The sequence below is a fragment of the Ochotona curzoniae genome, unplaced genomic scaffold, assembly GCF_017591425.1.
Source record: "Ochotona curzoniae isolate NIBS_2020 unplaced genomic scaffold, NIBS_Ocur_1.0 contig_3819, whole genome shotgun sequence".
Classification (NCBI taxonomy): domain Eukaryota; kingdom Metazoa; phylum Chordata; class Mammalia; order Lagomorpha; family Ochotonidae; genus Ochotona; species Ochotona curzoniae.
This window is the reverse complement of record NW_024466004.1, coordinates 25,752,608-25,774,989: the sequence shown is the minus strand read 5'-3', so window position 1 is coordinate 25,774,989 and position 22,382 is coordinate 25,752,608. Positions and strand designations below refer to the sequence as shown.

The following is a 22,382-nucleotide window of genomic DNA, read 5'->3' as shown; positions in this document are numbered from 1 at the left end:
TCTTAAATTTCCTATTTCTGTATCAAACTGTTATGCAAATTTCTACCAAGAAACTTCACATTCAAGATTTCTAAAGCAGGTGATGCTCTTCCAATTATATTCCATAATTCTCCTTGTAGTCCATAGCAACAAGGATCTTAAGTCTTTCCAGCCAAAAGCCATAGAGGAAATCATCTTCTGGCTGCTTTCCTGGGCACCTGCCGTGGATGGTCCCTTTCCGGTTGTTGCAGAAGCCTCCCAACATACCTCTTTCCTGCCCTTGCTTGAATGCCCTTCTTTAGATCCTGTCCTTCATGTTCTCAAAACCCTGCTTCCCATTTTACTCTCATTAAAAAGACACACTCTTGTAAGGCCATACATGAGCTGGCATTCTTCCTCATCGTACAAAATGCCCTGAGCTCACATCCTGCCACTTCTCCAACTCCTAAGATGTTTTATTATGCTCTTTACCTCCTAATATCGATGCCTTTGTGCAGTTCCCTTCTGCTTCATGTGTTATACGCCTGGTAATTTGGCTTCAACAGATACTAGTGGCAAAAACAAATGGGTTTTTGTTTCTGAGATTAGGTTGTACATGACAGTTTGGGTCATACTTTCTGATTCTTTTCTGTTGCTTACTCTGTCTAAGCAAATAGCGGTGTTGTTTCATGTTTGATAGAGTGGCTCACAATAGCAAAGGCAAAATTCTTGGGAGAAATCCTGACACTTATCAGAATTATGGCATTATTAGACCATAAAATCAGAGCTGATAGTCTTAAGTTTGGGGTCATCTGTTATACAACCATTGAGAGCTAGTTCATTTCTCCTTCCATTGAGAGCATCATTTTTACTATTAATGTTTTTTGAACACCTAGGTTTGTTCTTATGTTAGACTTTTTGTCTGTTTTCTTTGGCTGAAATGCGAAAGAGACCCTCCCTATTACCTGCTGACTAGTTTTCAACTTCTTTCAACTTTTTCATCTTTGTATAAGTACAACCTTGTGAATGAGACCCACTCTTCAGCTCATAGACCCTTTATTTGATCTATTTTCTTTCCTGGAAGCCCATAGACACATTCTAATGCCCTGTATACATTATTTGTTCTTATAATTGGCAGTCTCCTTCTGGAGTTTACACTCTACTGGGACTGCAGTTGTTGTCTCTTTTGGTCTTTAATGCTCTCAAGTGTATAGAACACGTATTAACTCACTAGTAAATGCTCAGATATATGTGAAATGGTGAGATTTGTATTTAGCATGAAACTTTCCAGAAACCTCAGTTAGATTTCCCTTTTGATACTGGATAATGTGTATTTCCATATTGTTACAATTGAATGAGGTGGATTTGAGATTTCAGCCACCTGAATAGTTGTCAGATTTTCTGCCTCCAAAATGAGCATAAGCCTGGACAAAATGGAACAGAAAACAATTAAAGTTCTTTCTCACAGTTCGGAGTGTTGGGAGGTATGAGACTAAGGCGCAGGATTTGGTTCCTGGAGAGGGCATTTTTTCTGACTTTCAGAGGGCCACTTTGTTAATGTGTCCTCACTAGAGGATTGGGTGGAGGAGTACGGAGAGAGAACAGGAACACACACTCTGGTCTTTCTTGTCTTGTAAGTGCAGCCCATCAAAGGTGTACCCCATTCACATGACCTCCAGATTACTTCTCACCTAGTTGCTTTCCAAACAGCCTCATCTTTAGGTATCACCATATTGAAGTTAATGCTTCACATATGAATTTGGGACAATACATTTTATAACAGTGTCATTCCTTGACCTTCCTCCCAAATTCCTGTTTTTCCTCCCAAAATAAATTCATTCTGTCCCTGTAGCCCCAAAAGTGTTTTTGATTTTACATATTTAAAAAGCAGAACAATACCATTACTACAGAAAGAGAGAGGAGAGAGAGAGAGGCAGAAGAAAGGGGAGAGATTAAGGGAGGGAGGGAGAGTAAGAGATACAAAAGTTTTATATCTTTCTCACATACCTTAATAGAAAGCTGGATTATGGAACATGATAGCTGGGATTGGAAGTGGCTTTCTCGCATGGGATATGAATAGCAGCTTAATTTGTGGCACCACATATCCCGAGCCTCCCAAGTCAATACTTGTTCCAGCATTACCTGTAAAGTCCAAAGTCTTTCATAAATACCTCCTCATTCAGATCCTTGAAGTACATTTCATCCTGAGGCAAAAATCTGCAAATCTGATTCTGTGAAATCAGAGAGGACATACCATGGAGGAGCAAGCCTAGACTAGACATTCCCATTCCCCAAAGGAACATTTAGAAGGAAGAAAGGATCTCAGAAAGCTGTAGAAACTGGCAAATGTTTTTGATTTTGATTTGATTTTTGATTTTTGACTTGATGCTCCATCTTCTGGATCTGCTGGGGCAACAGTCCCACCTAAAGTGCTTTGCAGGACACTAGGATCTGCTGACTGGGGAGTATACACACAAGGCTTCAGGAAAACACACAGAGTGACCTCTTCCCTTCTTTGTAACTTCTTGGAAGCATCCTAGATGATATCTGAATAACGTTCAAAATCATCTCACTTCTCCTGTGGAGTAATGCACTGTCGGCCAAATAGCTTTGTAGCCTCAACCTGTGTGACCTAAGAAATCCATTAGCTGTCTTTTTTCATTTCATTTTTAATCCTCTTCATTGCAATGAGGCAGACGTATCTGCTATGTGACTTACTGTGCCTATGTTAATCTGCTTATCAAATGGTGGTTTAACTGCACCAACCTGCAGTTCATAATAGGCTGTGCTAATATCCAGATGTCAAAATCTTCAGTTGCTACTGTTGGCAGAACAAAATGGTTCAGTTGTTTTGGAATAATGTGTAACTTTAAAAACTTGAACTTACTATATTGCTGTACAAATCCATCACAAGCCACAAGTTAACCCATAGTATTTCAGTGTCAACCCTAAGTTTGCTGGTTTCTGGTACTAGAATCTGTTTCAATAATTAGATGGGTTATATTATAAGATTGGAAATAATACTGGGCTGAAGTAACAGTCTCCATTAAAATACTTTTTTTTTTTTTAAAGAAATTTTAAAAAAAAGTTTATTTTTATCACAAAGTCAGATATACAGAGAGGAGGAGTGACAGAGACGAAGATCTTCTGTCCGATGATTCACTCCCCAAGTGATACTTTTCAAGATAGTCTATCCAGGTCTGATTTGGCAGCATCATAACAAGAGTACTGAGCAGAGTCTTCTCTGCTCTTCATCTTTAGAGTGTGATTTCCACCTTAATGTTGCCAGAGTCCTAGATACTGGAGTGTAAACCATTTGTGTCAATTTCAGGCAGGAAGCAGGAAGAAAGGGGAGAAAGAAAGAAAGACAAAAGGAATGCCAACTGGAAGAAAAGTTTTGACCATAGATTTGTTCAGCTGGATAAATGGTTAATTTTAGAAGGCTTTTAGAGCTCCAAGAATAGCTTTGTACTTTGAACTTCTTAAACAGAAATCTTTGTGTTGATTGTTTTATCTCAATACTAAGTAAGTTACTTGTTATCATAGTGTTTTTACTTAAAGGTTAGCTATTTTCATTGTCAGGAGAAATCCTTTTAAAAGGTGAACGTGTTCCAGCAAATTTTCATGTCGTAATTTATGTGATTTCATTATATGCAGCTTTAAAGAGGCTCGTTATGTGCTTTAAATATGTTTCAGAATCATGAGCATTGTGTGTCCTTTGCTACAGCTTTTGTACCAAGCCTGTTAAGAATTGCTAGCTCTCTGTTTCCTTGATTTTATGAGTGCTTGATAAATTCTGTTAAAAATGGAACTTGATTTATGAGCTTAAATTTGGTTAATTTCCATAGACATGAGGTTTTTAAATTTTTTCTTAATGTGTACTTTGATGTCAATGGTCTCATAAACCAAAGGCAGTTTATATTTTATTTGCTAGTAGTCGTTTTTTTTAAGAAAAAAACCTGTATAAGTAGAGCATACTTTATAAAGATGTAAGAACGAGAATGTCACGACTGTTGGAGTTGAGAATGATTTTCCTTCGAAAGTGGGTGTAAGTTTGAAGTAGAACTATAAAAGAAGGATTGGCTCTATGTCCCAAAAGCAACATGCGTGCACGCATATATAATACATATTACACATGAATATAATTTCTTTGTTCCATTTTATATATTTAAGTCCAACTTGACATTCGAAATAATATAAAACATTTTAAAGTTAATTTTTCTTTGTTCTTCAACAAATATGAGCTAAAGGAAGACATTTGTATGGAGAACATTAAGAATGTTCAGGCTACCAGAAATTGGCATAGGGTAAATGAATAGACAAAGACAACTTTTCTGAAACCGTGTTGAGTTGTAGAGTGTTAGAGAAATGTGACAGAGTGCTTTAGAATGCTGTGTGCTGTTGATTTCCTGTGCTGTTGATTTCCTCCATGCATGTGTTTATCACTAAAAACTCTTTCTCTCAAAGGACATTCCTATTGGTGACCCACCACAAAAACTAATCATTGATTAGCTTTGTTAATTATGGATCTTCTGTAAGTTCTGGCATAGAAAATGTATTCTTGTTGGCACAGTGGTTAGGATGCCACTTGGGACAACTGCGTTGCTTATTGGAATTTTTCATTTTTGAGTCCTGGCCCTGCTCCTGATGTTGGCTTCCTGCTAATGTGCATCCTCACGAGCAGCATGTGTTGGCTCAGGTGCTTAGACCTGCAACTAATGTGGGAGAACTGGAATGAGTTCCTGCCTGCTGGCTTCTGCCTGCGACAGTCGTGGCTGTTAGGAGCGTGTAGGAAGTGAACCAGCAGGAGAGATCACACAGACCCAAAGCGTAGGATGTTAGGAGGAGTCTTTGTTGCCCAAGCTTGGGGCAACAGTTTCCGCAACACTCGATGAGCCACTGCACCCTACAGCCAAAGTCAGGGATTTTTAAGATAACATCCTCCAGTCAGATTGAGAATACCGTTTCGACACATTCAATTCATAGGAGACAGGAAGGGAGCTGCCGGAACCTCAAGTTTTCTTGTAGTTAATGAATCTGAAGTACATGGTAGGTGACAGGAGGGCTGTGTGCACAGAGTTTATGGAGCCATTTCTGAGCTGTCAGTTTGAAAGGCAGGGCAGGCAGGAGGGACGGGCATACATGCTCTGTTTCTGCATTATCCATGCTATCAGTTACCCCGGAAAGGGGGTGCTAGCTATCAGCTGCCTGCACCCCGTCAAAGTCTATCCCTCTCTCTTTCTATTTTAAATAGACACATAAATTCAAAAATGTACCCTTGTTTCTGGGCTTGTTTTTATTCAGCGTAAGGTGAGAATCATCTGTATCTCATGGGTCTTTTTTATTACTTTAAGATAGTGTTTTTAAAGGATTTTCTTTTCCCATTTTGTTAATGGAAATCCGGATCATTTCCAGCTTAACATCACTGTAAACAGTGTGACTCTGAGCATTCTGTATCATCCATTGTGAAGTAATCGTAGTAGTCTCTGTCTCAATTTCTTAAAAAAGTTATCTTTTAAGTTTTTTTAAATGAAGATGCATTGTTCAATGAAATACAGGGTGTTTCACATTGTAACACTGGGCCAAAGGAACAGATTTGGACAACAAATGCAATGTGATATATTGATATATTGGATTTTCTTTCTACTAAGTTAAAGGAATGTTTTCCTTGTCGTGCTAATTGAATAGCATGGTAACTTACACACTTAGAAAATCATGTGTTTCACAGTGTCTTCTAAATAAATGATATAGAGCTAGCAAGTGTTAAGATCATTTTTAACAATTCCATAATGTATGCATTTCTCCTCCCAGCAGAATACATAATTTTTATTATAGATTACTAACAGGTGTTTTTTTCCCTCCAGTTTTTTTTTTCTTGTGACAATGTGTATAATAGAAAACTTCATATCATAATCATTTTGTGTATATACTGTTATTAAGTACATCTATTTGTGTAGCCTTGTCCAGCATCCATCTCTATAATTCTTTTTATCTTGTAAAGCGAATTTTTAAAATTTTTAAAAGATTTATTTGAAAGGCAGAGTTAGAGAGGAACACATACAGACACACACAAAGTGATGTTGGCCATCAACTGGTTAACTTGCAGAATGGCTGCAGGACTTGGGCTGGACTGAGGCTGGGTGCAGCCGAGCCAGGAGCCCAGGTCTTCTTCCAGGTCTGCCTCATGTGTGCCATCCTCTACTGCTTTCCCAGGTCATTAGCAGGTAACTGGAAAGAAGCGGAACAGCCAGGGCAGAAATTACCACACATATGGGATGTTGGTATTACAGGTGTCTATTTAACCCATTGGGTCACAACACTGGACCCCAGCATAATGTTCTTGAAGGTTATCCTTGTTGTAGCTTATGTAGGAATCCGCTTCCTTTTTAAGGCTGAATAATATTCCAGTTTATTACTCTCCTTATTCATTGATGGACACTTGGGTTACTTCCACATTTTTAGCTGTTGTAACTAATGTAGCTACTAACATGTAGCTACTAACCGCTCTTTGGGATATACTTTCAGTGGAATTGCTGAATCAGAAAATCTGTTTTTAGTTATTTGAGGAAGCAGCTTACTGTTTTCCACAACAACTATCATTTTATCATGTCCACCAACAGTGGACAAGGATTCAGTGTGTCAACATTCTTGAAATATTTGGTTTTTTTATTGGTTTATTTTTAATAGTAATTGTTCTAATGGATATGAAATGATAACAAATAGTTTATTTTTGGAGGAATATGATAATTATGATTCTGTAATTGCCTTATATAATTATAATGGTTGTTACACTTTTCAATAAGTTATGATATATGTAAGTTAATATATATGTAAGTTAAAGTGAATGTACAGATTTTTTTTAAAAATATGCTTCTCAGGCTTATGTCTCAGAAAATTTGTATGCTGTTTTATTACTAAACAAACTACCACCTTGCCCAAATTTTAAGTTGAATTAAGTTTTTTTACTGACTACTGGCTAAAAGTATTTCAAATCTAAATCATTTTTATTATTTAAAGATATATTTGTTTGAAAGGAAGAGTCTCACACACACACACAAGATGGATGGAGTGGTAGATACAAAAGAGATCTCCCATCTACTTTGGTTCACTCTTCAAATGGCTATAACAGCTGGTCCTTGTCTGGGATGAAACCGTGAGCCAGAGTTCCATCCACATCTCTCCGATGGACAGTAATGTCCTCAGCATTTGGGCCATCTTCTGGGGCCTTTCCAGGACTTTAACAGGGTCCTGGAATGGAAAAATAGCAAACAGAACTTGACCAGGAGCTCCTATGGGATGCTGGTGTCACAGGTGCCACAGTCAAGGCTCTTCTCTAACATTTTTTTTTAAAGATTTATCTATTTTTATTGGAAAGTCAGATTTACACAGAGAAGGAGAGGCAGAGAGAAGCATCCTCCATCCACTGGTTCACTTGCCAACAGCTGCAGCTGAGCTGATCTGAAGCCAAGACCCTGGAGCCTCCTCAGGTTCTCCCACGTGGGCACATGATCCCAAGGCCTGGGCTGTCCTTTTCTGCTTTCTCAGTTTCAAGCAGGGAGCTGAATGGGAAGTGGAGCAGCTGGGATACGAACCAGTACCCATATGGGATCCATGAGCATACAAGGCGAGGACCTTAGCCACTAGGCTACTGTACCAACACCCCCATTCTCTAATATTTTAAGCATATAAATAATAATACATACTTGTTAACTTTAAGTCTAGCAATTTTATTATTCTACTATTTTTTTAATTTTTATTTTTGATGATTTTTACATAGATGATTACAGTGCAAAGGTTCAAGTGCTACAGGAAAGTAGTTCAGACCATTGTTTCCATGTTCTTTTTTTCTTCCTGCCTTGGGGGTAGAGGAGAGACAAGGCGAGAAGCCACATCCAGCCTCCCAACTATGTCTGTACACTGGGATGGAGGACAGACACCTGACACCATCCCAGAGTCCCCGATGTGGAGAATGCTCTGAGCATCCTGCTCAAGAGGTCTCAATAGTTCAACAGTCCTGAATTACTACTGATCTTGCTACTCCAAGAGCATGGTGAAATATCTCCAGAATCCATTGGTTGACATAGTTCACTTTAGAGTCTCCATTTGCCTAGATATTCACTGCCAACACTTGGTTGTGGTAGTTGATCAATTTGTTCTGTCCTCTGTCCTCTGTTATGGTACCATTGTCCTCTGCAGGCTCTAAAGTACTGCCATATCCTCCATGTGCACCTCGATCTGCTGACCACTGCTCTTTCTCTTTCTAAGCCACTGAGGAGGCCCAGCTCTGCACATGCACTCCATGGTCAGACTATGGAACCTGCAGTTCTCTCCATGTTGGGTTTGGAGTTCAGCAATTCAGTTGGGGATATCCCCAAAAAAACTTCATCTGAGGTGATCGCAGACCTAATTCTTGTGTGTGCATGACAATACAGGGCCGGCACAGTCTGTTCCACACACTGGTAGTTGCAGTTGCTGGGTCAGTTCTGTCTCCAGCCCTGTCTTCTATGCAAATCAATGAGTGTTGGAGCCCATTCCAGTCCTGCCCACCGCATACTCAGCCCTCATGCAAACCAGTGGGAACTGCAGCCTAGTTGGAGCAAGCCACAATAATCTCCACCAGGACTGCCCCTGCCCTGGTTCCAGTTATACTACTTTTCTTATCTTGTTTGTCTTGATTTGTGTAAGGCCAGGTTTGCAATACTGCAAATTTTACACTTAGATGGGAAAATTATATGAAAAGGGCAGCATCACATAGTTGTTTGTTTAATTGCCGGAGTGACAAACTGTCACTCTGTCTTGTGTGAATTGCTTCATTTTAAATGGGAATGAATGCAAAAATTAAATTTAGATTAGATGTTTTGTAGAAAGTTCTTAGATCAGTAGTTAATACATAGTAAGAGCTTAGATTTAACTGCCAGTTATTATTGGCAGTTATTGATATGGTTGTTGGAAATTTTCTTATATTTTATTTTAAATATGCTTTATTATTTTAAAAAATTCCCAGTATTTTTAAACAGTATTTTTTAAAGATTTATTTATTTTTATTTGAGAGGCATATTTTACAGAGGAGAGACAGAGAGAGAGAGAGAGAGATGTTCCATCTGCTGCTTCACTCCCCAAATGTCCACAGTAGCCAGAACTGAGCCAATCTGTAACAAGAAGCCTGGTTCTCCCACATGGATGCCAGGCCCCAAAGACTTGATTCATCCTGTACTGCTTTCTCAGGTCCTAAGTAAGAAGCTGGATCATAATTGGAGTAACCAGGACTAAAACCAGTCCCATATAGGATGCTGGTATGACAGACATAGGGTTAGCGTGCTATGTCACTACATTAGCCCTCATGCTTTGTTATTCTGTAAGTGCTGTTGATTTTTTGGAATAGGTGATAGCAACGGATGTTGGGTATCACATATACAAATAAAGATGAGTATAGGGAATCCAATAAAGGAGTGAATTTAATAAGTGAGTATGTATGCATGGGTTTAATTTTTTTCAGACCAAAATGTCAACTCATGTTTTAATTTCCATTTCATTGACTTTCTGAAATAGTCACATGTGTACTTCATTTAGACAGCTATGGTTAAGAAGGCTTATTTGTTTCCACAGCTTTATATTCTGTTATATTGTTCTGTGTGTTCCTCTGGATCCCTTTTGTCTACTTCTACTATGAAGAAAAGGATGATGATGATACAAGTAAATGTACTGTAAGTATCTGTATTTTAGAGCTACCAGTTTAGTTTTTGAACAGATATTATTCCCGCTTCAAAGAAAAATATAACTGAATTTGTTTTAGAGCAGCGTTGTCTAACAGAAGTACAATGTTAAATGTGTGTGACATTTTAATTTTTTAGTAGTCACATTAAAATTAGTAAAGAAGTTGAAATTACTTTTACTTACACTTTAATAGGTTTCAAATATTAACATTTTATATGTAGTGATAACATTAATAAGCTATTAAAATCTAGATTGTATTTTATACTTGCAGCGATTTCATCTGTTTCAGTTAGTCACATATGACTTATGACTGTTGCTTTAGATGAAGCAATTCTAGAATTGAGCAGGGAGTCAGCCTAGTCACAATGTTCGACCTTGTGGTTATATGGTTTTAGCTGATCAGCTCTGTCATGGTAGTATTATGGCACACAGAGACAAAAGCAGGCATTTGACCTTGGGATTGAGACTTGTACCGTATGGGAGTACATTTATTTATGAGTTTTATTTATGGCCTGGCTTGTATTTGACTTCCTGCTCGTGACACTCTGTAAGAAGCAAGGTGGTGTCTCAAACAGCTGGGTTCCCATCTCCTGGCTTTGAACTGGCCCAGGACTAACTGTTGTGGTTACTTGGGTGTGTGAGCCAATGGTTGAGAGACCTCTGTGACTCTATATCTCAGAAAAAAAATGACAGTATCCAGAGACAATACTTAATGAACATTTTGTCATGCAGTAGAGCATGAGTTTGTTTAATTATATACTTTTTTCCCCTTGACATCTAGCAAATTAAAACTGCTCTGAAGTACACATTGGGATTTGCTGTGATTTGTGCACTTCTTCTGTTAGTTGGGTAAGTTTTGATTTTTGCACATTGACAATGAAATTGGTATTAATTCATTAATAATAATAATAATAGACCCATTCAGAAAAGTCTATGAAAAGGAAAAGGAAAAAGTGAAACTGGAAGAAACCTTTTTTTTTGTATTAGCTCTGACAATAGCCACAGTTAGCTATTTGGCTCTGGTGTTCCACGTAAACACTTTTTTTTGAGATTTACTTATTTTTTATTGCAAAGTCAGATATACAGAGAGGAAGAGAGACAGAAATATCTTCTGATGATTCACTCCCCAGGTGACCACAATGGCTGGTGCTGTGCCAATTTGAAGCCAGCAGCCAGGAGCTTCTTTCAGGTCTCCCGCATGGGAGCAGGGTCACAAGGCTTTGGCCGTCCTCAGCTGCTTTCCCAGGGAGCTGGATGGGAAGCAGGGCTACTGGGATTAGAACAGGTGTCCATATGACATCCTGGCATGTGCAAGGTGAGGACTTTAGCTGCTATGCTATCACACCAGGCCCAGTTTTCCTGTCATTTAAAATAATGATTTGATAAAAATCCTTGTCTGTATATCTTTTCACATTCACATTATGTTTTTATACTAATATCAGTAAAGTTTTACACATTTTTACTAGTTTTTTCTTAGTTACCAGGAGACATTCTTGTTAAAGTATACTTTGATTTTTCATTTTTTTTTTTTTTTGGTTAGGAAATACATTAGATGTAGTAAGTCGTTTGAAGTTTCTGTTTATAATTTGTTTTTGCCTATTTCAGTCAACAATTTTCAATTAAGAAATTACACTTACCAAATGTAATTTATGATGGCAATAAAATTGGTCTTTTTCTTTTTAGTGTTTTTGCTACTTATTTTAGCTGCTTATTTATTGTAGTATTTTTTGTACTTAAAAAAATGTTTATTTTACTTGATAGGCAACGATACAGAAGAGAAAGGCATGCACACACACAGAAAGAGAGAGAGAGAGAGAGAGAGAGAGAGAGAGAGAGAGAGAGAGAGAGAGAGATGGAGGAGAGAGACACATCTGCTGATCTGCTGCTTCAACTCTCATATGTCTAGGGCAGTGGGGCTAGACCTGGCCACATCCAGGAGCCTGGACATCTATTCAGGTTTCCCAGATGGATGGCAGGGACTGACGTTTTTGTGGCATCACCTGTTACCTCACAGGGTGTACGTTCATTAGAAGCTGGAGTTGAGAGCAGAGTCAGGACTCGCCCTGGTTGTAGGACGTGTGCCTCCCAGCCAGCATCTTAACTGCTAGAGCAAACATCTGCTACACTCTGCCCTTTCACTGCATTATTACTGTTACTTCGCTTTTTCTAGAAAGCCAAAACCTACTTGTGTTAATTAGGTTTATTAATGTGGAGGTTTCTTGTTTATAGACCTAACTTATTTAAGGCGAGTTTAGACCGAAAGGAGCTAGAGAAAGTATCTTCCATCCACTGATTCCCTCCCCATTGGCCGCAAGAGCCGTGGCTGGGTCAGGCTGTAGCCAGAAACTTGACACTATATCTGGGTCTCCATGTGGATGCAGGGACACAAAAGCTTGGACCATCTTCCCCTTCTTTTTCAGATTCATTTTTAGCAGGGAACTGATTTGAAAGTCTTGTAATTGAAACTCAAACTGAAGCTCATGTGATGTCAGCATCACAATCAGCAGCTACTGTGATGCACCACAGTACTGGCCCATATTTATTATTTTTCTTGTTCCAAAATAAATAAGTAGGAAGATCAGCTAAGGACCATCGGAGGGGTTAAATGATTACAAAGAGTAGAAAGGAAGAAACAGATACTGCCTTTAAAGGATAAATATGACTTGACATGGTGATGTGGTATAGCAGTGACAATTTTAATTTAAATTCTTCTAAATTCATCATTCCACTTTTACATCTACCAGAATTCATCAGTCTTTTCTTAATCTCCTCCTTAAAAGATAATCTTTGTTTTGTTTTTATTAAATTTAAGTTTAAATTTTAGAATTTTATGATATAATTTTGTATAGACTGCAGTAAAAGATAATCTTTATTAAGCTTATTCAATGATCATAGCTGGTATAAAATATTTTTACTAAGCAGTTTTGCAGTTTCTTTTTTATTTCTAAGGTATGTAGACATATTATTGTATACCAGGCGCCAGTTCCTATTTTAATCTACTTTTGTGTGTCTTCGGATGCTGAGGGGCTACATAGCTAAGAAAATATTCTGCTGAACAGCCGCATTGTGCATCTCTCAGTTACTGCAGTGTGATTACTGTTTGGAAAATGCCCGATTGTTGTATCAACTGTTGCTTCTTCCTGATTTTATGTCATTTTAATATCCCATTCTCATTTGACTATAGTAATCTTTCTGTGTATTAGGACGCATTCTTTCATCTTTATCATTTTTTTTTTCAAAGAGGTTGATAGTAGGCCAGTGAATAATGATTTGCACCTTTAGGAGGTTAAAAAGTTGAACTGTTTCCGTATCAGTTCACTGCTATTCTGCCTTCCAGAGACATCCGGTCCCACCGCAGGGACATTTAAAGATAAAACCTAGCTCATGAAGGCCTTTGAGAATTATGGCCTTGGTCTGTGCCACTTGACTAGTGCCTTTACTGTATTGGTTATTAAATGTTTTGAATATTACTGCTCAGAAGTTTACAGACATATGTAGATGTAACTATTTTGCATTCTACTGTTGGCATTTCAGTTTGTTTATGTGAAGATATTTGAAGCCTGTGTCTTAGATGTGGTAAACATGCTGAATAAATAACCTGCATTTAAAAAGCTTCTTCTCTAGCTCCTAATTCAGGTGATAGAAAGTCTTCAAATGTTAACTCTAATGGTTTTCTTCAGAATAAGTATTTTCCTGAAGCCATAGTTTTTGTGGGTTTAAAAAATAGTTTGGGGCCTGGCATGATAGCCCAGAGGCTAAATCCTTGCCTTGTACATGCTGGGCTTCCATATGGGCACTGCTTTGTGTTCCTGGGGCCCCGCTTCCCACCCAGCTCCCTGCCTGTGTCTTGGAAAAGCAGTGGAAGATGACCCAAATCCTTGGGACCCTGCACCCACATAGGAGACCCAGAGGAAGGTCCTCACTCCTGACTTGGGATTACCTCAGCTCTCATTCTGTCTTTCCTTCTCTCTCTAAATCTTCCATTAAAAAAATATTTTGGTTCTGGGAAGTTTTCTCTGGCTTTCATCCTCATTACTTATTTGACATGCAAAATAACTTTGCTCAGGAGGTGGAGCATAAAAGAGCAGGAGTTAATTCTTTTTGCACTGGTATATACTACTTTTGATTGCCTGAAACTGTTTATATTTTATTTAAAATTTTAATATTACTATTTTATATGATATGATGTAACAAGTTTAAAATATACTACCAAGGATATAAAAAAATCTTATCTAGATAAAAAAGGAATATTATATTATTCTATATATCCTTTACCTAATAATAATATTAAACAAGGTAATATCATTATAGATATGTTATAAATAAAAGTAATTTTACTTTTGGATTTTATAGCTAGGCCAACAGATAATTTAGCTTTTACCTTTATTGCTCTGTGCCTATGAGTAATTATTTTTCGTTCTGACCCAAAGAAATCAGTCTCCAAGATTGAGAAGAGAATACATTGAAATCAATTGAAATACTTAGAAATTTAAACAACTTCCTGATATGCTCTATGCATTCTTCTTTTTGTAGGAATTATTACTTTTGTAACAAAGTGAAGGCCTTTTAAAATGAGAAAAAAAGTTAGAATAATTAGTTTTGCTTGAAATCATGATCAGAGCAGAAAACCTTTATCTACTGGTAAGCCAGTTGACTGTTCTCTTCATGGGTCTTAGCTGACAGCTAAAATTGTATTAGGAGGAGGCAGCTTCAGAGTTACTTCCTTCCCTGCTTGATTCTCCCTGTGTACAGTCTAAGGAATATTTGACCCTTACTTTAGCCTCTTGGTCTGCTTGTTTATTAATCTGTGCTAGATAATGAAGTGGCCACTGATTTATTCTGTTTTCCATTTTTTTCAGTCCAGTCTTTCAGAGCAAACCTAGGAAGCAAGGAGTAGCACTGTTATGTTGATGGTCTCTGTTCAGCTATGTGTTGAAAAGTGAATAGAAACTGCTTTCAGTTTGTCTATTGACTAGAATCTTGACAGACCGGAAAGTTAAAGATAAAATTAAAATCACCCTAAATCCACAATAAATAATTGTGAGGTGTTTTGTTTCTATTCTTCCTATGCATATAAATATATTTGAAAAATTGCATATATTTATATTCTGTTCACATGTAATGTATATATTCATGATTTTTAAAATACATATTTATGACTTTGATCTGGGCAGGTATTATGGCCTAACAGGTTAAGCAGTGACTTGCAATGCCTGCCTGTGTCTTAAATAGGAGTGTCATTCAAGTGCAAATTCTTCTGATTCCAGTACAACTTCCTGTTAGTGCACTTGAGATGACAGTGAATGATTGCCCAAGTGCTTGATTCCTGCTCCCAGCTGGAAGATGGCTCCTGGCTTTGGCCAGACCCTTCTGCTACTGGGGGACATTTCAGGAGTAAGCCAGTGGACAGAAAATCAGCCTGTTTTTCTCTCTCCATCACTTCGGCTTTTAAATAAATTTATTTGTTGTTTTTCTCAATTGTTAAATTTGACAAATATTTTAAATGCAAAAAATATAGTGATATTAAAGGATCTAGTTTTGTGAATGCAGTAATAAAAATATTAAAAGCAGATTTTAAAGTGAATATATAGAAAGGAAACTTTTTTTTTTTTTAAAGATTTATTTTTATTATTTTTTTTCATTGGAAAGGCGGATATACAGAGAGGAGAGACAGAGAGGAAGATCTTCCGTCCGATGATTCACTCCCCAAGTGAGTGCAACGGGCCGATACTATGCCGATCTGAAGCCAGGAGCCTCTTCTGGGTCTCCCACGCTGGTGCAGGGTCCCAAAGCTTTGGACCGTCCTCACTGCTTTCCCAGGCCACAGGCAGGGAGCTGGAAAGGAAGCGGGGCTGCCGGGATTAGAACCGGCGCCCATATGGGATCCCGGGGGGTGCAAGGCGAGGACCTTTAACCACTTGCGCCACCGCGCCGGGCCCGAAAGGAAACTCTTAATAATCCTCTGAACACGGTAAATGTTTGCTTAATTTCTTTAAGGGAATAACTGATCTTTATTTAAGGAAATCAACAAAAACTGAGTTTTACACCATTTTTTTTTTTTTTAGTCAACCTCTGTAAAAATTATTAAATGGAGTCATTTTCTCCCTTGTAGTGCTTTTGTGCCGTTAAATCTTCCCGATAATAAAAATTCTACAGAATGGGAAAAAGTGAAATTCCTGTTTGAAGAACTTGGAAGCAGTCGTAAGTATTTATTACTTTAAAAATATTTATATTAATTTGTGTTTCCCGATAGTGAATCTTTTAGAGTAGCTTATCTTCATTTAGTGATTACAACATAATTCTAATTTGTTGTTAAATATTTACTGGCTAAATTGTGAGCTTTGTGTATAGGCTGCTTTAGCCATCTAACTATGTAGTTAATTTCTTGACTTCTTAATAAGATCATTATGCTGAAAAGAAAATTTAATCTTCAAAATATTTTCACTGTGTAAGTCTTTTAACTTCAATGTGATTTTTTTTATTCACTTAGGGTAAAATAAAATTACAAATATACTGGTGTGTTGGTTTCATTTTTAATTTTAATTAGTATGAGAGAGCCATATATTATCATTTAAGATTAAGTCTTTTAGGCAAGATTAACATTATAGCGACTTCATGTGAGTTAGATAATATTTTCTAAAAAGTATACTTCACCAAAACATTTTGACATGGCTTGTCCAGAAGTTCTCCTTAATTCATCTTACCTAGGTTTTTTGGAAGATACAGGTTTATAAGATTAAGCACGTTGCTTAATCACTGAGAAATAGCTTTGCCATTAGAAACTGATACCAAATAAAAATATGAACACAGTGGATTTATTCCAAAGAAAATAGAATAGTTTTTATAAACAGGATATTAAAAAATATTATTGCTTTTGTGACTGTTTTTCTACTATTTGCTGAACATTCTTTGATCAGCACTTCTTTCTTTTTACCCAGACACAATATTGAACGATGATTAAATTAAGTCTTGGAGGCTGCCGTACAGCTTCTTAATTTTCTTGCTTTCCACTTAAGATTTCATCCTATAAATTGTGATCCATTAATGTCTTGCTGATACTAGCAAGAATAAGGACAGCAGGTCAGGTGTCTACTAATACTGAATTCTCAGGATTTACATGTGTTGGAGCCCATTGCTGAGAAATAAATTGCTGCTTTTTTTTAGTTAACTCCTTCAGGTCTTTTGAGCATCTGCTCTTCTGTCTTAAACATTATTTCATGTTTTGCTTTGCATCAGTTATATTCTGAATCAGTGCTTAGATAGTCAGGGTTACTCCATTTCTGTAATCTCATTCTCTTTAGACTTATAATTATTTTTGATGTAGATACACAGAAAGACAGAGGACCCTGTACTCATTCACTAGTCAATTTCTCGGTTGTCCACAGTGGCTAGGCTGGGCCAGAATTGAGAACTAGGAATTCATTGCCGATGCCTCACACGAATGACAGGAAACCAAGTGCTTGAGCTGCCACTGTCTGCTTTGGCAAGAAGCTCAAGTCAGGAGTTGGAGCTGGGACTCAAACCCGTGCTCTCTGATACAGGATGTGGTCCTCTTAACATCAGCCCAAATGCCTTTCCCTTTCACTATTATTTATTTTTATATTTTTGCCTCAACTGTTAAGCACCACAGTTTAGATTATGCTTCACTCATCTCCATGGGTACTTGTCCTTTTATGTCCAAAACAGCCATCCACCTGTATTTAGTATCTAATCTTAAAGTACATCACCTCACTTCTCTGTGTGTTTTTTTTTTTATCATCAAAGACATTTAGCCTTTTAAAAATATATGCTTTACATGCAACGAATTGTATAATTCTTACACATACATGTGTATGATCAGTGTTACTGATTACAGTCAAAGAATAGAACATACCATTACTCTGGAAGCTTTCTCACTGTAGCTATTCAGTTGATATCATCTCCATGGCAGGTAATCCAGTTACAAGTTCTGCTGAATATTATTTTTATGATTTTTGGAATATCATTCATTGCATTATATGTAATGATCCTTTTTTGTGTATGTCTAGGCTTTCTTATTAAGTAATGTTTCAAAATTAATTTGTACAAAGGTTAATTCCATTTTGATGAAGCAGAATATTACGTTGTATTTAAAGATTTATATATTTGTACAAAAGGCAGAATTGGACAGAGAACTTGCATATGCTGATTTTCTCCAGTGGCCAGGACTGGGCCAGACTGCAGCCTGGAGCCATAAACTCCATCCAGCTCTACCACATTTTTTACAGAGAGCCAAGGCTTGGCCATCTTACAGTGCTTTCCCAGATGCTTTAGCAGGGAGCTGGATAGGAAGTGGAGCAGCCAGGACTCTAACCCAAGCTCCTGCTGGCTGCCAGCGTCACAGAAAGCACCTTCATCCTGTGCTTCCACAATAATGCATTTATGAATAGAACACAACTTGTTCTGTTTTATGTATGTGTCCAGATTATAGAAAATTACCCAATCAAGAAAATTACCCGATGACTTTAGCATGCATTCGTTCATCTTTTACCCAAACATGCATAATTTATAGTGATTAACTTTGGACTCTGTGCCTTAGATGATGGTCTCATAATATATATATTTCATTTTACTTCAGATCTAAGACATTTTTCACACTTATGTGTCTGATTTCATTATGTATCTTAAGGGACTAAGTGATGATGCATTATAGTCATTTCTAGCCAAGTGTTAGACTTGTACTGTTTCTATGAACACCATCTCTGCATACTGCTGGTAAGACCAAGGAACTAGTAATGTCAACAATACCTTTAACAATCTACATTATATAATTTTTGAATTTTTAAATAATATACTCTACTTATATGTTACATAAAATTGAGGTATGAGTTAAAAAGAGGTTATGATTGTATTTCTATTCATGAGAATATAAGCATGAATTCATTAAATTATTTAAAATACTGTGTCTGATCCCTTAAAGCCTGCGTTTAATCTAGATCAATATAAGCCCCAAAGGACTTGCACTGAAGCTAGAAAAATTACTACTCCCATTTGAGGATATTAGAATTTGGGAGTGTTTCATCATATAGTACTGATCCTGTCTTCACTTACTGGCTTTCCTTTAAATAATGACCTAAATTCAAATCGTTTATGTGATAGTTCCCTCTTGATGTTACATTTGAGTCTGCTTTCATTTTCTGTAGTAGGTGGGTAGGCTAGCTAATAGCTAAAAAATGAGAAATGATTATGAATTTAGTAAGGTCCATATAAATGAAGAACTTACCTGGACGCTAGCTGTTTACAAATTAAGAACAAAAACTGGAAGTATTAAGAATAAGGAGAAACACGGAAGAGTCAAGGTCAGTGACTTTCCAGTGTAATGTTGCTTATCAGAGTATACCTTTGGGAAAAGCCCAACAATCTTACCACCTTTTGAACATGTGATAATTTGTTGCTTGTTTTTAGGTGCAATAATTAGCCAATAATTTTCCTCTTAATTTTATGAGATAAAAGAAAGAAAATATTAGCTAGTCTGGAAGATCTTTTACAAATCAGTTTGTCAAGAGCCCTTTAAAAACACTTTTCTCCACTTGCACTTAGCACTGGTGTTTATTTGTTTTATTCTTTCAGAATGTGTTAGGTGATCAGCATTTTGTATTGATTTGCTGAACACACATTTGTGCAGTATATATGTGTATTTTAATGAAGTTTTTCTTTCTTCACAGATGGTTTAGCTGCATTGTCATTTTCCATTAGTTCTCTGACCTTGATTGGAATGTTGGCAGCTATAACTTATACAGTAAGTATAATGACGACAATTGAGTTAAAATCAGAGGATCACTTTGGAAGGCAACATGGCTTTTCCTTCTTACTAATCTATTCGAGTGTATTCTATTTTCATTTTTAATATTTTACTGCTTTGTTCAGTTTTATGAGAATGTTAGTTTTAATTCATAGTCATAAGAATGTTATCCATATTTGTGAAATTTAGTATTCAGAAGCAAATTGTATAACTTACAAACCTTGAAGGTGCAAGGAATAGATGTAGTGATTTATAAGCAAGGTGGAATTCTGAGCCATTTGTTAGTACTGTGAATGATCCAGTATGTTTATCTTATTTGAAATCTAGGTCTTTTAAAATTTATTTTTTATATAACTTGATATTTCACTCACTTATAGGATCAAATATTATGCTCTCAAATACTTCAAAAATTTTTTGATATTTCTGGAAGTAATAGGGTATGAGTTATAAATGATGGATAAAATTTGTACACTGCTGAAATTATAGAACAAACTCCAGTGACAAATGCTTCTTTCTTGTCTGTCCCTATCCTAGAGTCATATAAGACACTTTAAATATGTCTTAAACCTAGATTGGGATTAATCTCAGTAATTCATCACAAAATTGGATTACTGAATATATAACAACATTTTTGGAGTTTCCAAAGAAAGAAAATGTTGTTTATAATGGAAACATTTTTGTGTGTTTTTCGAATATGTCTCCTTTAGACATAAAAGAAAGGAGTTATTAGAGTAATAGCAGAGTCTAATTTTTATACATTTAAGTAAATGTTCAGTTTTTTGGAAGATATACAGAAACAGAGAGAGAGAAGTGAAGTGGGGCAGCATGCTCCCATTTGCTCGTTGATTACCCAAACATGTGCTAGTGGTCCTCCCTGGGATTTAAACCTGTAACTGGGAAATAATCTAGGTCTCCCATATGAGCAATAATCTCTCAGTCATTTAAGCCATTGTGTATGCCTCTTAGGGCCTCTTTAGTGTGAAACTAGAGTCAGAGCTGATGGTGGGCATCAAACCAAAACACTCCGATACAGGGCCCAGCTGGGTAGCCTAGTCTAGTGTCTAAGATCCTTGCCTTGTACATGCCGGAATCCCATATGGCATTGGATTGTGTTCCAGGCAGCCCACTTCCCATCCAGCTCCCTGCTTGTGGCCTGGGAAAGCAGTCGAGGATGGCCCAAAGCCTTGGGACCCTGCACTCATGTGAGAGACCTAAAAGAGGCTCCTGGCCCCTGGCTTGGAATAGGCTCAGCTCTAGCTGTTGCAGACAGTTGGAGAGTGAACTGGCAAATGGAAGTTCTTTCTCTCTTTCTCCTTTTCTCTGTATATCTGCCTTTCCAATAAAAATAAATAAATCTTAAAAAAAATACTCAGACACAGATCATATATATTTTAACATGTATCTGAACGCTAGACCAAAAGCTTGTTTCATACATTAAAAAAAGATTTGGAGGAGGGGGGATGTGGTGCTGTGGTATGCGGTGCAGACATTTTATGTTTGTGCTGTTTCTTGTCCTGCATGTTCCATGTCCCCACTAATCACCTGGGAAAACAGCATCCACATGGGAGACCCTGAAAAAATTCCAGGCTCCTGGCTTCAGTTCATCCCAGCTCAAGCCCATGCTACCATTCGGGAAGTAAACTTGGGCATGGAAGATCTCTCGTTCTCTCCTGTTTTCTTTGTAACTGCCTTTCAAATAAGGTTTTAAAATAAATCATATATACATATGTACACATACACATATGTATGTATACACCTATATCTGTGTATGTGTACAAATGTATATGTATATATGTGTATATACACACACATATATTCATATACATAATTTGAGAGCAGAGAAAGAGATGGGGGAAATAACGGCAAAATCTAGTTTTGTAACATGGTCATTCATGTGCCATAATATATCATAAAGGAAGAAAATAGTGTTTGGTTTGGTCCAAGAGTTATGACTTTAGGCAAAATACCTGTATATCATTTTGGGATTCCAAAATTTAAGTTCTGGTTTGCCTTAGGATTTCAGTTTCCTGCTGATGTGCATCCTGGGAGGTGAACAATGATGTTTCAAGTAGTTGAGTGTCTGCCACACATAGAGGTGTTGGGTTGGTTTCAGCCTGGTCTCTCTCTCTCATTGTGGATGTTTGGGGAGTGAACTTTGTTGGTCACTCTCTCTCGCCTTTCAAATAAATAAATAAATAAATAAATATAGATAGATAGATAAACATACCTTTTTCAAAAAAGTCTTAAATGATGCATTTTAATGCTTCTTATGTTCTTATTTGGGTACTCAAGTTTATTCATTGTCTTTTATTTGCATGTAAGGAAGTTACCATCTAATATTAGTGGATGATAATCCTCCCATTGTACAAAATGCATGCACAGCATGTTAATTCTTTTTAAGAAGTTGTCACAAAAACTTATTCAAATAACATGCCACAAATAACAAAGCAGGAGTTGGGCTGGTCCCTACTTGCTGTTCTGTGGCTGATTCATTTAGTTTATCTGGGATTGTCTTTTAATGTTTTTATGTTACTGTCTTTCCAACTGTCGGTGAAAATGCCTTGAAGGGGTGTTTGAAAAGTCAAATTCCTTGTAAAAATGCCTTGAAAATTATAGGGAAATAAGTAAGTAGCCATTGATGAAGGATTGCTTAGGAGACACAAATGGAAAAAGAATGCTAACATGTATGTCATTCTGAAGCTGTGAGGAGATCAGGCCTTACCTTATTTGTTGCTTGCTGTGGATTTGGGAATAGTTACCAGAGGCACGAGGGAGGTTTCAGTCAAAGAGCTTTACTGCACATAGTAATAGGAGTGGTCATGGGATCAGCATGCACTTCTTCTGGTTGTGTCAGCACCCGTGGGGTAATGGGAATAGAACTTGACAAACTTGCACATAGAGGAGTGCATTACAGTACCCTGAGCTTAGAGACTTGAGCCTCTTCTCATGG

The 22,382-nt window shown here is 37.2% G+C and overlaps 1 protein-coding gene and 1 long non-coding RNA gene across 2 annotated transcripts in view; both read left to right on the top strand.

Moving 5' to 3' along the window:
• The window catches only part of LMBRD1 (LMBR1 domain containing 1), a 103,303-nt gene that overhangs the window by 24,114 nt on the left and 56,807 nt on the right, over nucleotides 1–22,382 (top strand). Inside the window, exons 4-7 of the mRNA XM_040983606.1 lie at nucleotides 9,565–9,662; nucleotides 10,454–10,521; nucleotides 15,785–15,873; nucleotides 19,356–19,429. Coding sequence (XP_040839540.1) covers nucleotides 9,565–9,662; nucleotides 10,454–10,521; nucleotides 15,785–15,873; nucleotides 19,356–19,429 — 329 coding nt within the window. The remainder of the gene's footprint in view (nucleotides 1–9,564; nucleotides 9,663–10,453; nucleotides 10,522–15,784; nucleotides 15,874–19,355; nucleotides 19,430–22,382) is intronic.
• LOC121158699 lies at nucleotides 3,199–4,056 on the top strand. Its single transcript, XR_005884213.1, has 2 exons — nucleotides 3,199–3,836; nucleotides 3,896–4,056. It is a non-coding gene; the product is annotated as an uncharacterized LOC121158699 (long non-coding RNA).